The sequence below is a fragment of the Ambystoma mexicanum genome, chromosome 2p (assembly GCF_040938575.1).
Source record: "Ambystoma mexicanum isolate Mex_15411 chromosome 2p, UKY_AmexF1_1, whole genome shotgun sequence".
Taxonomy (NCBI): domain Eukaryota; kingdom Metazoa; phylum Chordata; class Amphibia; order Caudata; family Ambystomatidae; genus Ambystoma; species Ambystoma mexicanum.
The window spans coordinates 1,467,453,330-1,467,470,043 of NC_090923.1; the positions used below are offsets into that span (position 1 = coordinate 1,467,453,330).

At 44.5% G+C, this 16,714-nt stretch overlaps 1 protein-coding gene across 7 annotated transcripts in view; it reads left to right on the forward strand.

Annotated features, from left to right (window-relative positions):
• SEC14L5 (SEC14 like lipid binding 5) overlaps positions 1–8,113 on the forward strand; it is a 765,028-nt gene extending 756,915 nt beyond the window's left edge. For all 7 annotated transcript variants that reach the window (XM_069646047.1, XM_069646048.1, XM_069646049.1 and 4 more), the window contains one exon: positions 2,153–8,113. In XM_069646047.1, the coding sequence (XP_069502148.1) occupies positions 2,153–2,255 (103 nt within the window). In that variant the 3' untranslated portion in view covers positions 2,256–8,113. The remainder of the gene's footprint in view (positions 1–2,152) is intronic.
• Positions 8,114–16,714: the final 8,601 nt, after the last annotated feature.

The window sequence follows — 16,714 nt, forward strand, 5'->3', positions numbered from 1 at the left end:
CCACACACTTTGTGTAATTAGTTGTAAGGAATTGACAATAGGTTTTTCTTAGTATAGGCCCTTTTATGGTGACACATCGCCACAAGGGCTGCCTTATTTTTGATTTGATGGTCAACACTTGCTCCAATCTTAGATTTAGGTTTAGATTAGCCGTTGTTCCACCCTGCATTTACAGTTTAATAAACACCCTTGAACTGTGATCACTTGTGTCTGTCTTTACTGTTGCTACCAGAGGAGTTTCTAGGGGGAGGGGGCTGAGGGGACTATAGCCCCGGGTCTTTTGGTTGTAGCCCCGGATAGAAGCTCAGGGGCTACAACCAAAAGGCTAGCTAGCCCTGAGTCCCGTCATTAGCACAGCCCCAGATCTTTTCCAGGCCTAGCAACACCACTGGTTGCTACCATAAGTTCCTTACACAGCCCACACACAAAAAGGCATGCATGCAGACACTCATATTCACCTCTGCACACAAAGCCATCCCACATTTAGGCACCTTGCACTCACACAGACACATACACACACATTTATGTATGCACAGACACTCATGTACATTCGCACACACACATACACACACACAAAGTAGTGCATGGCAGGGTAGTGACCAGCTTATGTTTTCAATGCTTCGTATATGTCGGAAGCCAGGATGTAATAGAAAGACCCCAACACATCTTAACCTCTTGTGAAAGTTTGCAATTGGCATACCAACAATTATTAGCACGATGTGTGCATAGGATACAGGGAGAAACAGCCAAGACGCATTTTGGAAGTACTGTATTAATTCATGTAATACTTCTTTGATTACTGCGCTACACAATGGGGGTCATTCCGAGTTTGGAGGTAGCCATTGTGCTATTAGCAACATGGCTGCCTCCAAACTCGGGTCCGGGAAGTCGGAATGGGGACTTACCGGGACATTCCGACCTATGCGGAGCCGGTAAGTCCCCATTTTGAAACCATTCCCATTTGTGCCCCCATAGGGCTCAATGGGAATGGGGAAGGAGCTAATAATGGGCCCGCCAATTCCGGGCCCGTTATTAGCTCCATGGTCCCTTAACGGGTCCCGCTAAGGGCGGCTGGTAAAACCAGCCGGCCCTAGTGGGACCCGCTAAGGGACCTCGGAATGCGGAGGTTAACAACACCGGCATCCTTACCGGTGCCGTTAACCCCCTACCGACATACTCAGAATGACCCCCAATGTATGGAAGGCGCAGTGTCAAAGTACGAAGATAGGTTAACTGTTTAAATGTAGATGATTTTATTGCATGTTCTGTAAAGTCACTTATGTTCTAAATTATGTATTTCTTTATTTGTTAAGTATAAGCAATGTGAATTTATATGTTTTTCATTTTATCTTATTCTATTATTTTGTATTATATGTGAAATAGTTAATTGAACTAATAAACACATTATTAATAATAACAAGGTTAATTACCAGCCATGGGGTAGCCTGCAGACTGTGGCTCAAATGTGGGGAGAAGAGGATGTCAGGACCAGAGGAGAGAGCACTGTGGTGGAAAGCAGGATGGGACAATGACAAGTGGAGATAAAGGCAAGAGGAGATAGTGGTTTCAGAATTGGTTGGCTTCCCTGTGTCCAAAGTTCCTCGGCACTTTGGCTATTCCTACATCGAGATATGTTTACAGGCTCCACTTTGGTCAGCAATGCTCAAACTCCATCAGCATGAATCAGTGACAGCTGCTGGTTGCACGGCCCTCTCTGCAGGCTTTGGGGCTAGGAGGTGATAAAGGAAGTGAAGGGACTTGTGGGAGGAGAAGATGCAGAGAGAAAAAAGAATCCCCATGAAGTACTCATAACAGTTGGCTATTAGTGGTTTGCACCACCAGTTAGCCAAACGTGAACAAGGTCACAGAACCAAAGCTAACAAAAAAGTCAAGGTTGCACTCTGAACACTGATAGAATGAGAGCATGATGAATGGGAATGGGGCACACTGTGCATCACCTGCCCTGCAATGAGGTAGCATATGGCTGCAAGGAGTTGGAAATAGGAAGGAAATAGGGAGAAGCAGCACTGGGAGTTATCTAAACACTTAACAGGAATACTTCTACCCTTTGTTTTTGTAATGAGCACACACAGTGAGACTTTGTGGAATTTGCATTTTTTTTAACAATTGTGTTTTTGTTGCTTTGTGTCAGGGGCTCCATGACCAGCCTGGAATCCTGTAGCGGCTTCTCTCAGCTCAGTGGCATCACTAGCTCATCCGGCCTGTCACAGAGCAGCTCTGTCCTGTCCAGATAGCGGTGTCTTCCAACCTACTGCCGCTGGAACATTCTGCCCTCCAGTGCCTGTCACCCTGGGGTGTATGTCTGTGTATGTATGTTTAATGGGCAAAAACATTACTGCTGGACCACTTCCAACCATAACACACCGTGCCTGGCACTCAATGCCATGCTGACCAAGAAAATCGAGTGAGATTAAAAATGTCTAAAGTGGACCCTGCAACTTTCATAAGAACTCTAGACCGCTAATATTTATATTGACATTGAATGTAATTATTTTGGAACTGTGCACTTAAATGTTTTATGTTAGGGCTAAGCCTGGCTTAAGCTGAACAATGCAATGCTGATTTGGTGCCATCAACTACCCTCACAGTGTGGCACTCTCACTGACAGAAAACATGCCCTCTACAATCAGTCTTCCCTGTTGGCATGGGACCTGATTTGGGAACAAGACAGGGACGTTTGTATACATTTTCCTGTGTCTGTTTCTTGATCATCTCTGTTGAGTGGTGTATTCTGTAGGAACTGGAGGCCACTCATTCATTGCATATGTGATGAGAGAAATATACTTTGGAATATGCTGAGGTTTTACGTACCAATGCCTTGAGTTATGAGAGAATGATATCCACAGGCCCTACCCCTGTGTTAAATTCAGGATTTTCAAAATGTTGCCCATTATTGTTGCTCCTCTAGTGCCCACACCCACACACACATATGCACAACCACCCACACTTTACCTCCACTGTACCTCCACCCACATTTGCTTCTTTATTCCACTGGTTCTAGGCTGGTTTGATGGTCAATGAATAGTGGACTCCCAGGACCCCCCTTGTATTTTTGCATATTTTAAGTAACTTTGGGTCTCACCCTAAGATACAAGGGGAATCCAGACGTGGACCCCTTGCTCACTATACTTAGAAAGGCACAGCTCCACCCTACTGAGGAGGTCCAACCAAACCGAAACACATGTCTGGGGTTGCTGTTGGTACTCTTGTTCAGAAGAGAATTGCCTAGCATTTCGGTGCTGGACTGCCCCAGGGCAGGACAAAGACTGATATGTTTTGGATATTTCTCCTCTGTTAAAAATAGTGAGCTAAAGACTCTGGGCAAGTCTTTCATAACCAGGACTAATGTCTGGCAGAGGGACTCCCAGGACCCCCCCCCCTTGTTAATTTGCATATTTAAGTAACTTTGGGTCTCACCCTAAGTTACTAGGGGAATCCAGACGTGGACCCCTTGCTCACTATTCTTAGAGAGGCACAGCTCCACCCTACTGATGAGGTCCAACCAAACCGAAACACATTTCTGGGGTTGCTGTTGGTACTCTTGTTCAGAAGAGAATTGCCTAGCATTTCGGTGCTGGACTGCCCCAGGGCAGGACAAAGACAGATATGTTTTGGATATTTCTCCTCTGTGAAAGATAGTGAGCTAAAGACTCTGGGTAAGTCTCGCGTAACCAGGACTAATGTCTGGCAGAGGGACTCCCAGGACCCCCCCTTGTTAATTCTCAGACTATGTCCAACACATGGGAAAACACATACAAAAGGAAAAAGGAGACGCTCAGCTTGAAATAGGGAGAGAGCATGAGGTGGGCTGCAATAAAATGATCATGCCTACAGCAGAAGCAGACCTGGCTGACTTGTCTAGGGTTTCTTGCGGGATTCCCCTTGCAGAGGCTATCCTGGCTGTATATCAAAGGTCAGAGATACGATGCCCCATTGAGGGTACTTCCTTATTCGTCTTGCATGCCACTGGCAAAATCCACACAAGAAAAAAATCAGAGGCAGAGACACTGACATTCATGGTACATTACAAAAACGTGTTCTCCAGGGCAGCTTAAAGTGGTGGTCACTCCCAACGTTTCACCTGGAAACAGGTTCAATGCCCGTTGTGGCTTCCAAAGAGCCAAAATCAGCAGTACTAGCCAAGGCAGAGATGCTACCCACAGAAATGGAGAGAAAGTAGGTAGCCTTCTGTGGGATGTAGAAACCTGCATCATAACACAAATAATTCAAGACAGGCAGCAAAGACTGAACCGCAGTTTATTTCCATACAGCTGTACAGAAACAGATCGGGAACCCAGCATAGTATCTTTGTCCCAAAATGTAGGCCCCCCGAGCACAGAAACCTGAGGGTTTTTATAGCATTACACAATGGGCTTCAGACAGAAGATTTGGTATGATACATTTAGTCAGTTAGATTAACAATGGGCTTCCTAAGAATACTTCCTTTTGGCCTTGTGGACACACAGCTTCACAACACCATCTGGGCTTGGTGTAATCCTGCTCAGCCCACCCATGCGACAGAGACCACCTCTCCCAGAGGAGCTTTCAATTACACATAGCGGGACTTAACTGCAAACTCAGTGTTCACGTTGTACATATTCCGGTTATCAGACAGCTAAACCCGCCTTCAAGATATAATACGGGGTATGTAGCTGTGCCAACCTGTGCCTCAAATGGTGATTTGCATCATGCTCACTCAGCCTTATGGGCACTCATGTTCTTACCAACCAGTCCTCTTTTGCTCCATGCCGCCTTCCCTATCATGCATGCGGCTTTGCTCTGTCTGAGGCTCATGTATATCCAGGAGTCCAAAGTAAAATGTGTCCGCTACCACAGGAAGCATGAAAGCAGCCACAACATCTAAGACAAAACTATTCCTATGACCACCTCCCACTACTGAGCATTCACATTTTATCAAGCCGGTCATATAGCACAGCGAATTGAGTGCTCGTTCTGACATCTGTGCACAGCTTGCTGAGGCATTTCGAAACCCGGGAGGGCCAACTCAGCCTTTTGGGGTCAATAAATTGAGCAGCACGTGGTGGGATAATAATATCAACTGTTATTTCAGCGCTTAGATACCTGCGGGTTTGTAATGCTACATAAAACTAGATATTATTATATTACACCGTCTGCCTTGGAATAACATTACCAAAGAAACATTGATGCTGGAAATTGTGAAGCCTGCAAACCTTGAAAGTCCAATTAGCCACTGAAGGGGAAAACCAACCAAAAACATCCCATCTAAAGAAGCTTGAGCCATAGATAGAGATGCTGTTAAGAACCAATGCAATTGGAACAATTCCAAAGGTTTAAAGAAAAAGTATTCACCCTACTGTCTAATCCAAAATGAAGATCTGAAAAAGAACATCAAGCCAATTCTAAATCTAAAGAAAGCCAACCACGTTTGTAAAACAAGCAACAACCAAAATGCTCACATTGCATAACATCAATCACACCCCCCTAAGGAGGCTCCAGTCCATGTTTCCTATTCTCACATCAACCAAACAAAAACAGCAGTGGTATTTGAGGTTTGTTGCCAGCCAAAGATATTTCCAATACCAAGTCCTTCCTTTCATCCTAAACTCACCTTCGTTTTATTTCTAAAAGTGCATGGCAGTGATGCAGCCCTTCCCCTGAAAAAAACAGCGTAATAATGCACCTGTACATGAACGACTCTACTGTTGAAAGCAGGGATGGACACACTGCTTGGCCAATCCCATAGGCCCCATTTTACACCTGTTGAAGCAGCTAGGCATGAAAGTCAACATTGGGTTGTCTATCACAATCCTGGTTCGGGGAATCCATTTTCTAGGCTCAACAGATCTCATCCTTGCTAGGCTCCATCGCCTACAGTGTCTTCTTCATCCTTCCACATCATGGGGAGCTCACAACAAGGTCCTTGTAGGAATGTCTGGAGCATCAGTGACTCAAGAATGGCGGTAGGTCACATAGATACTGCTCCCTGCAGCACAGCAGTCCTGATGCCCTGCCGTGATGATGTAAGAGAATGTAAATGGATGCAAACCCAACATGCTAGGATGTGCATATGGGCCATCTGAAAGTGGACAGCTTCTGGACAAAGAAAAGAGATAACACATCAACATGCTGGAACTGAGATTATAGACCTTTTTTTAATCTGGGCACCAAGCTGCTCTACCATGCACTACCTAAAGGAGCAGAGAGGCACCAGATTGGGGACCCTCTTGAGAGAAGCTCAGATAATGTGACACTGGTTAATAAGTGGGGCCCGCCATCTGACAGCTATCCATCTCCTATATACGGAAAAATAAAAAGCTGGATCCTTTTAGCAATGTACTTTTCAAAGAACACCAAACATTGGTCAACAAACATGTCTGGCAGACAGTCATTCAACAATATGAAAACCTGAAAATAAACCTCCCTGTTATGAAACTCAAAATACAAACACTTTGGCGTAAGAGTCCCAGACCCCAATTCCTTGGGGAACACCATTTTGGTTCATTGGTCCCAAAGATCTCTTGATGCTTCCTCTCAATTCCTCTTCTTACAAGAATGTGCCCGAAGGTCAAGCAAACTAACATCCAAGAATGAAACTCACTGCTTAAACCTGGGCACACCAGGCTCTACTTCAGCTGCCAGAAGTGCTGCGCAAAAGCTGCCATGCAAGGCTGGTCCTCTATCTGATATGGGAGACCTCATCTGCCGTTTGAGCATGCCCTCGCTAATCTTAGCCTGATTGCTCCGGAGTACATACAGTATGGACATCTAGGTCTTTGGATGACCCCCTGAACCTTTTAAAGAAAGCCAAATGTTTTGATATACCTGCAAATATGGCCTGCTTTATATTTATCATGCACGAGAGTATATCTAGCTGCTGAATTGCAAATCCCAGTCATTTAGCACATTTCTGGAGGCCACAAAGGTTGTATTCATCTCATAAAACAAACCAATGTTCCCAAAGATGTTTAAAGAATTAAACTTAGTTCTTCCTAAGCTAAGGCTCATCCCTGTGAGCCCTTACATGGAATGTCAGATCTCCAGCACCACAGTTCCTGCTGGCTATTGCCTTGGTCAGAAGGGTGAATGAGTTACAAGCCTTAGGTTCTCATGAACCGTCCACTGGTATAAAATGCCGCTCTGGGCAGCGCACAGTTATCTTGTCTTCTAAGGTGATTTCATATTTCGATGCAAATCAGATGACTTTTCTTCTGCTGTTCTGACATCCTTTCACTGCCAATGAGAAGTACTTACCCGCTGGATGTTAAAATGGTGCTATGCGACGATCCAGCCAAGGCCAAAGAAATGTGTGCGAAATATGCCCCCATTTATATGGGACTGGTGGCTTCCAGATAATACATAACAAGATGGAGAGTGGTGTGAATCACCTGTGACTCAAGGATGCAATCTGCAGGGGTGAAAGCAAACACAGTTGCACTGCTCCAAAATCTTTTCATTGCTGTTTGTAGAACACTCACATGGAGAGCTGTTCAGGCCTTTGCAAGGTACTACTGCATGGGCTCTGACTTCAAAAGAGATACAAGCAGGTAAGGACACTCAAAAATGTGTTGCACAGACCCTCGGTGTGTCCTGTCTTTCTTCCATGCTAGTATGCTTCTAGGTTCCTTAATTCATGGACTCGGTTGTAGAATGTGCTTCTATTTTCTCATCTGACACGCCTGCCTCCATTCTAAAGGGAATTACATGCTGTGTGCTAGTCTACTGAAGATGATTGGGAAAAGGCCTTCTCATGGCAAATTGTTCACTTGTACCACCTTAATTATAATTATAAACAATCCTGGCCATTGCCCCACATTTCATGCTTCATATGTATAAGATGTAAACTAAAGGGACCTTGCTCCCTGATGATGTTCAAATTACACTGCATTTAATTCCACAGCCGTGCATCATGGGAGATCTCTTGTAGTGTACTCCTAAGGTGGAAATGCCCACTTTTCAAAGAAAGATCTATACCTTTATTTATTTATTCTGTATTTAAATATATTTATACTGTCATAAATTAAAACAAACAAAACGGATTATTTTCTTTTTATTTCTCATTTTGTATTAAAAATAAATACTTCCAAATAAATAAAATGTTTAATTGGCTAAAGTGAAAAGGTATCTTCTTCTTTATAAATGTGTTTCAGTATCTTGCTCATATAATGTTTACGGTTGTATGTCTGAGGTATATATGTTTGTTTGTTTATTGATTTGTATGGCGCACCGGACACCTAGGTAACTGGGCGCAACAAAGTACAGAAAACAAGGATACTTCAAGCTTAGTTACATAGTAAAGGAGGGATACATGAGAGCATTACATATACATATTTGACAAATCTGGTGAGGAGTAAACATAAATACATACATAGTGGGCAAAAGTCAGGAGGGGATACCGAGGCTAGCTAGTGCAAAGTGCAGAGGTTAGTCATGGAGGTCCTTTCCAGTGTAGCCGTTTGAGAATATTACGTGTAATACTGTAATAGGATTGATCTATTCTAAGGATGAGTGGGAGTGCGTTCCAATATTGGGCTGCCTTAACCGGGAAGCTGCTTCCGCCTGGTTTTTTTTTTGGCCTAAATCTGGGTATTTGTAGGCAGTGGGAGTTGGCAGCTTTGGTGGGTTCTGGTCAATGTTCTTCTGACTATTCTCTATTTAAGGTAGGAGGGAGCTGCATTATTCAGGCACTTAAAGGTTAGCAAGGTTGTTTTAAGTGAAATCCTGTCGCCAGTTTTTAGCCAGTGTTGTTCTCTTCTCATATTAGATACATGCTCTCTAGTGGTTAAGTTAAGGGCAGTTCTGAGGGCATTGTTTTGCAATATCTGTATTTCGTCAGTGATGTATTTGTTAGCTCCCAAGTACAGGGCATTGCAGTAGTCGAGTTTAGAGAGTATTAGGGCATTGGCGAGGATAATGCAGCTGGCTTGTGTTAGGAAAGCTCGGCATGCCCTAATAAGTCTACAAGTATAGGCCGTGGAAGATGCTAGAGAATTTACCTGTTTGTTCACTGTCAAGGAGGAGTCAAGGTAAAAGCCTAATGTTTTCACTACTTTAGCTACTGTAATTATATTGCATATGTACAGGACTCTAACTGGAAGGCGACACAATGCTGTAATCCTGCTGGGGACCTATGATTATAACTAAGTGACATATTAGCAGTCCCAGGTCTGCAGAGTCCCAGCATGCAGCTGCATAGAGCTCAGAAGGTATGCCCTGAATTGCTGAACAGGGTGGAAAGTGGAGTTGGAACATGGCCCTAAGAAAGGTCTAGCTAGGTTCCTGCTTATAATTCAGCAGTGTCACTGGCAAGATCATGTGTGCTTACTGGCAGTGAACTGATGTAAGGACAGGGCCGGTGCAAGGAATTTTCCAGGGCCGGTGCTATCACTAGGCAAGGTTAGGCTCTTGCCTGAAATATGCAAATGTTACGGCGGCAAAATCACAAACGAACTTGTAATTAACCATTTTTGTCATATATATTTTATTTGATTTGGCTATTCTCTCTTGGCGCAGCGGCAGCACTCACTGCAGACTACAGCAGCCCGGGCAGTTTCTAGCCAACTTGGTGCCCTGGGCGAAACATCAGAATGCCACTCTCCCCACCCTTCCCCCCGACTGGCACACGTCACTCCCAAACTACTCCTCTATCATGTGAAAAAGCCCCTTCTCAATATGAATAAATAATTGATATATAAATGAAGCTGGTTTCATTACATTGTAGATTGTAATTCAAGTACTTTACAGTAGAATTCTAATGTGAAAATACAGCTGTTGCTGCCCAAGTAAATGTTTTTTCTTTCACCTACTCCTAGGGAAGGCCTTGCCTGAATGCAGTTTCAAAATGTCCGTACTGGCACACTGTGGTTGAACAGCCTACCGGGGTGTGAGGGCCTGCTGACCTGGCCCTGTGTTGCAGGTGTTCTGTTTGTACCACCTCACTTGTATTTCGCAAGGGGAAATACTAGACTAACCACATGAATTATTTTCTGATAGCAGGTTATAATTCCAAGATGGACAGTCTGGTACACTCTTATTGTACACTTTCAAAATACCTCCCTGAGAGTGGGAAATGGGACAAATAGAACCAATGAGGATTCCTGTATGCTTTGCATTAATTCACAGAGCATTTCAGGACTATAACAGCGATCTATACATTTGATAAACAAGTCTGTGATAAAAGGATTGCATGTTTGAATCTCTAAATTCATAACGTATGCATGGCTTAGTGCTCACATCACAGCTCACAATACTCACCCTAACATTAAATTGTTTTTAACCATAAACCATACATGCTCATTTGGACAGCTTACGTTTTTGGATGTGAGTATAAAATGGCTCTAACATCAGCCACTCAAATGGGGTACAAGGGCTCTTTTGCTGCTTGTTTCTGAAGAATTTGAGAGGAGGAAGGTCTGGGTCTCAGTGTGGGCATGCCCAACCCCAATACAGAAACATCTGTAGGGAATGATATCCACAGATTGGGTATGATACCGCACAAGATAGACTCAATAAACAATGCACAGAAAGGCTACACAGAAAGGAGTGTACCTCTTTCAAACTTTATCCTGACGAGTAATAAGCTGATGAAGCGCTTTAAACCAAACCAGCTTCTGATGCATGGTAAAGGGTCCACAGTTCCTCAGCCACTACCTCCTCACTATTACGCAGGCCTCAGGGGTTATTTCGGCAAAAAAGAGCAGGCCCATGCTTTATCTAACAGAGCTGGCATTAGCATCTCTTATTAGTGCTGGCCTGCAGCTAGTGAAAATCATGGTGTGGCAGTGCAGAAAGGGAGTTTTGCCTATTGGGTTTACAATTTGAGGCAGCTTCTTTGATTGTTTTGTGTGTTTGTATGGGCACAGTATGGCATGCTTGTCATTGGGCCAGCACCAGATGTGTAGCCAGATCTCGGGATCCGGCCAGAGTCAGCGCTGGGGGAAAAAAAACAAAAAGGCAGCCGCGAGCAAACTGTAACTTCCTCTGGTGACCCCGTGCAAGGGGTCACAAGAGGAAGTTACAGTCCTCAGCCACGACCCGGTTTATTTATTTATGCAATGTTTATCGGATACAAGGGCCCGGATTATTTATTTATGCAATGTTTGTCAGATACCTGTATCCGAAAAACATTGCATAAATAAATAAATATACAGGTATCCGACAAACATTGCATGAATAAATAAATTCCCCTATTAACACTGAAACTATCACAGACACAAAGCAGCCACCCAACTGCTTTCAGAAGGGAGCTTCTGGAGCTCTGCCCGGTGTGGTTCAAGTAAAAGAAAACTTTGCTTATGGCGAACAGAAAGCACCCTGTTTGAATAGTACCTAAGGGGGAGTTTTTTTAATAAAAATGGGATGCAAATTGTTCATTTTAACTCAGCAACACTGGTCAAAACTATTATCCTCATAGTGAAGTAACACATCACCAGTGCCATGGAAGTGGTTTAAAGTGGAATTGATATATAGTTTGGAAAAGAAGCAGCATGAAAGAAATAGCCCTCTTTAAAACTATTATTTTGGACATTTCCATTCATCGGAGGTCAACTGCCAGCTCGGTCCCCCTAAACCCTGCCTCCTTGGGCACCGCCCTCTCCCCCAAACTCCGCCCCCACCCCAGCCCTGGTGGGATCCCCCACCAATTATATTCCATTTCCACCACTGTAAGGGAGCACCACATAGACACCATTAACCAACAGGGTGGTGATTTGTGCAGCGCACAAATCATTGCTACAAACATATCACTGCATTGATTTGCCATGAACTACTGTCTGCACAGTGACACACAATGAACTCTACTTTCCTAATCAGGGTGCCAGGTGACATTGAATTGCCATCTGGTGTGCACACTAGGCAGTGGCTGGCTTGTTTTGACAATTAAAAGACCTTTGATGCTGAGCAGATGCATTTAGTCCATGTCCCAAAGCAGCAACTAGAATACTTAAGCAAGACAATTATAGTTAACCTTCCCAGGGATACGCCATACTTAACTAAAAAGTAATATATATATAAAAACGTTTTGGTGTGTCAAATAAAGAGACATAAAAATAAAGAAAATAGTTTAACACTTTTCTGTGTGGCACGTTAATTCGTGCCACACAGAAGAATGCATGGGTTTGGTCAGCTAACCAATACTTGTGCTGGCTTGGTGAATACAAATGCCCCATGTTCAGTTCTTAACACTGAAATGTTAAGCAGATACCATGTAAAAACAATGGCTCGTTAAATGAGCCATCACTTATAAATTGCCCCACTTGAAAGGCTAACAGCACAAAGAATGAGGGCCACGGGGTGTGTGACTCCAGAGCACCTCATATGCTGTGTTTGGAATATGCATTCCTTTGTTTGCATATTCCAAACGCATTCCAGTCATCCACAGATCGGCAGAGAGCGGCCAGCGCACATCGCAGAGGCGCACTCACCGGCACAGCAGGCTGCTTAATCTGCTGTCCTTTGTAATGTCATGTTTTTCTATCTGGCAGAAAATCCTATCGGTAGGAAAATCTGACAGCAATGTAATGTCATTTTTTGCTATCCATCAGAAAATCCCCCTGATAGGAACATTTTACACGGTAGGAAAATCTGACACCAATTTCAATGTCATGTTTTGCTACCCGTCAGAAATTCCTACCAATAGGAAAATTTGACACAGTAGGAAAATCTGACATCAATTGTAATGTCATTTTTTGCTACCCGTCAGAAAATCCTACCGATAGGAACATTTGACACAGTAGGAAAATCTGACACCAATTGCAATGTCATGTTTTGCTACCCATCAGAAATTCCTACCAATAGGAAAATTTGACACAGTAGGAAAATCTGACACCAATTGTAATGTCATTTTTTGCTACGCATCAGAAAATCCTACCTAGATAACGTTTTGACCGTGTAGAAGGAAAGTGGGGGTACATTTAAATGGGTAGGCACTAGGCACATTTGACAGGCTACGCAAAGGTAGGAAAATGTGACGGGGTAGGAAAATCTGACAGCATGTAATGTCATTTTTTGCTACCTGTCAGAAAATCCTACCAATAGCACTTTTTGACCATTTAGATGGAAAGTGTGGGTGCATTTCAATGGGTAGGCACTAGGCACATTTGACAGCCTATGCAGCGGTAGGAAAATCTGACAGCATGTAATGTAATTTTTTGCTACCCGTCGGAAAATCCTACCAATAGCACATTTTGATATCATATAGGTTAGAAATCATTGTAGCTGTTTGGTGCGACCCTATACATAGGCGGCCTGCTCCACTGGGGATGGCAGGCCATTGGTCCCAGCTTCGTCTGCTCTTCTTCCACATGGGGTTCTTCTTCATACGTCATCAAGCCCAAGCTCCTATTTGGCAATTACTTTAACAATTCAGTAGATCCCCTATCTGTTGCCTGTTATGCACCTGTACTGCAGACATGGGAGAAGAGGCTACTTTTGAGGTCACGATAACTCTAGACTCCTGCATGATTCCAGACACGTCAGCGCTGTTCCAGTTCTTCCCACCCTGAGCTTAAATGTGTTACTTTTCTCGCAGCACAAATCACAGGGACACCAGGTGGGGTGAACTCTCCTTTCTACTGTGATCCTTGTGATGGATTAGCACACTAACAGTTTTATGGCCGGTGGTCTGGGGTTGACCGGTACACTGGAATGCTGGGGGCATCTGGGCACTAAAATTTAGGGTTTGGATTGGTGAAGGTCAGTGGTTTGTGCCCTATTTCTCACGGGATAACTTTTCACAGGGAGCTCTCTGCCCGCATTTGGCCTTGCAGGGTGCATGTCTTCTGGGATACGAGTACTAATAATATGAAACAATGAGAGGTTTATGAATCTCTGTGGGTTTGGTCTTTCTCACTGCTGCCTAAGCTACACCCAAATGCAATGAAAAGTTGTCTTGTATCCCTGAAAGCTTTTGTGCGGTCGAGGTAATACTTTAAGTCCTTCTTGACGTCTAGAGAATGTAATGCTGTTTCCGCAGGAGTAGTAGCATTTTGGAAAAAGGAGGGCAACGTGATTGTTGCGTTCTTGTGATACTCAGTTGGTTCTTTAGTTAATTTCCAGCCAATTGTTGCTGAAATAATGTCTCTCTTTGGAGCCACGAACACAAGGATTCCTATCAGCAAAGAAGATAGTTTAAATATGAGGGGAAGCTGCTGGGGCAGAGCGATACACTCGATGTACCATTGGTTGGGATCAAAAGCACCCACAACGATATGGTTAGGACAGTCCAGATGTGAATTTTTTCTAAAGGAAATGTATTATAACATAGATAACTGGGGGTTCCCAGCCTGACGACAGGGAATATTCACAGTATGTAAATCTATGAAAGATCCAATGCTGGCGAAAATCTAAAAAAGCAGAGGTGGGACAATTTGACAGGGTAGTAAAATATGACAGCAAAGGTCATCATTTTTTCTACCCATCAGAGATTACTACCGTCAGGAAATTGCAGGGACAAGTGGATAGGGGAAAGGGCAACTGCAACAAGTGCCAGTTTTGCCTGTGGGATTAAGCTGGCAGTCAACAGGTAAGTATGTACTCTGAAATGGGCGAGGGCTAAATAAAGAAAAGGGGAAAGAGGGGCAGGGGTGGGAAGGGAGGGAGGGGAGTTACGAGTTAGAGATTTAGGCAAGGGGCTGGTCAGTGGTTCCGGCTCTGCACAGCATTATGCTTGCAGAGTTATATGGATTAGCTGCTGTGAATAACAATACATTTGCAGTTGTGGGAGAGGACAAACAGGCTGCTGTTATCACTATCACTGTGCACAGACTACAGGGCGAAGATGCTGGCGACTGGAACTTCGTACTGGGGTTCCGACACCGACCTCCCGCTCTGATGCCCATGCTCAAAGCTATGCGCGGTCAGGAAACTGGATGAGGAGGTAAAGAATGTCTTCACTGGCACAGCCAGGACGCTAGTGCAGAGCAGAATCCGGTCACTGTGATGTCATGTACACGGAGCACCTGTAAGTTAACTTTTGCCATATAAAGCACGATGCAGGTGTTTGTCTCCCAAACACCCCTTGTGTTGAGTGCTTTTGTCTGGGTATAGTGTTGGGGGTTTGGAGAGGGGTTGTCGGGTGTAGTTTTGCGGGTTCGGTGACAGAGGGGTACCTGAAGCAGGGTACGGGTTACATATTTCCTAAAGCTTCTTGCGGAGGGCCAGTTGTGGGTTCTCTGTACCTGTGCTGAAAAACCGCCGGGGGACGGGATGGGACCTCAGCACCAAGTGCTTCTAACTATGAAACAGCTGGGTAGAAGTGCTGCTTCCCTCCCATGCAAGCGTCACACCCGTGACATAAAGTCCTGCCCCGCCTATCCCCACTGAAAGAATTGCACTTATGCTGAAACTAATGCTACAATTGATGGCACGCTACACATCCCATCTCGCAAAACCACATCTATCTGGACAATTTTCAAGACACTCAAGTTGGAAGACCTCACTGCCATCCTTGCACCCCTTCAAGGCCACATTGTATGTATCTGACTCCCTCCTGAAGAGAGGGTCCCAGGAATGCCCCTCCTCACCCCCAGAAACATGACAGGACCATGAGCCAGGAATGCTTTTGACAGATTTTGGACGAAATCCAAGTGCACCGTTTGCTGACACGTACATTCAAAGATATCCACTCAATCAACCATACAGACCCAATACAGTGCACGTTCTTAAGGTATAGGGGAGACAACAGTGATCGTGGATGGGCATACCCCAATTGACGGTCTCGATTAAGCACCAAGAAGCCACGGTGCGGACGTCATTAGTGACACCACGACATAGCAGTGTTAGTCATGAAGCACACTCGCACTCCTGCACCGCATCACACAAACACACATTTGCATATACGAAGAACAAGCGTACACAGCTCTATAGCTAGAGGACGGATACATATACTTACTGTCAAAGCTTTAATTATTTTTCTCATTAGACAAATGCACTAATGCAGAAACGCAAGGCAACAAAAGATCCTGAGCAAGCTTGCAGATGCTTAAAGCAATTAACCCTATGGGACTACAGAAGTATATATGGAGCCTGATAGAACCATGTGTGACTAACTTATAGGTTAACAAGAGAATGTAGAAATCATATTATAAGTCTAAGGAAAATTACAGAAGGCCTGAAGTCACAGAGCACGAGACGAGAAGAGCTGATTCAGACTGTACTGAGCGTAAAGCAGGCTCACAGCCAAGGTCAGAGATACGCGACCGCATTCCAAACTTTAGACGACAAGGGACCAGCTACAGAGAGAGGAATAAATCCTCATAAATGCAAGCTCAAGAGCTCGATTTTGTGGTCTCCAAGCACGTGGTGCAGCTGAGGCAGACAATGGACATTCACCCATGGTGGGAAAGTAGACCCTATCCCAGCAAACCCAGACAAGAAAAGCAACAAGTGTTGCAACGTAGGAGCGCACTCTCATTGGCAAAAGAGGTACACCACAAGTTACAATACAGACATATAGGGACTCATTACACGGAAGGCGGTAGGGGATTACCGGCACCGGTAAGGACACCGGTGCCAGTAATCCCCACCACCCTACTATGAGGTCCCTCAGCAGGTCCCGTCCTTAACATGTGGTCAGACCACACGTTAAGGACAGGACCCGCTGAGGGACTTCAGAGCAAATAACGATGCCGCAAATTGCGGTACCGTTATTTGCTCCTTCCCCATTCCCTTTGAGCCCTATGGGGGCTCAAATGGGAATGGGGAATAGTTCCCGGAA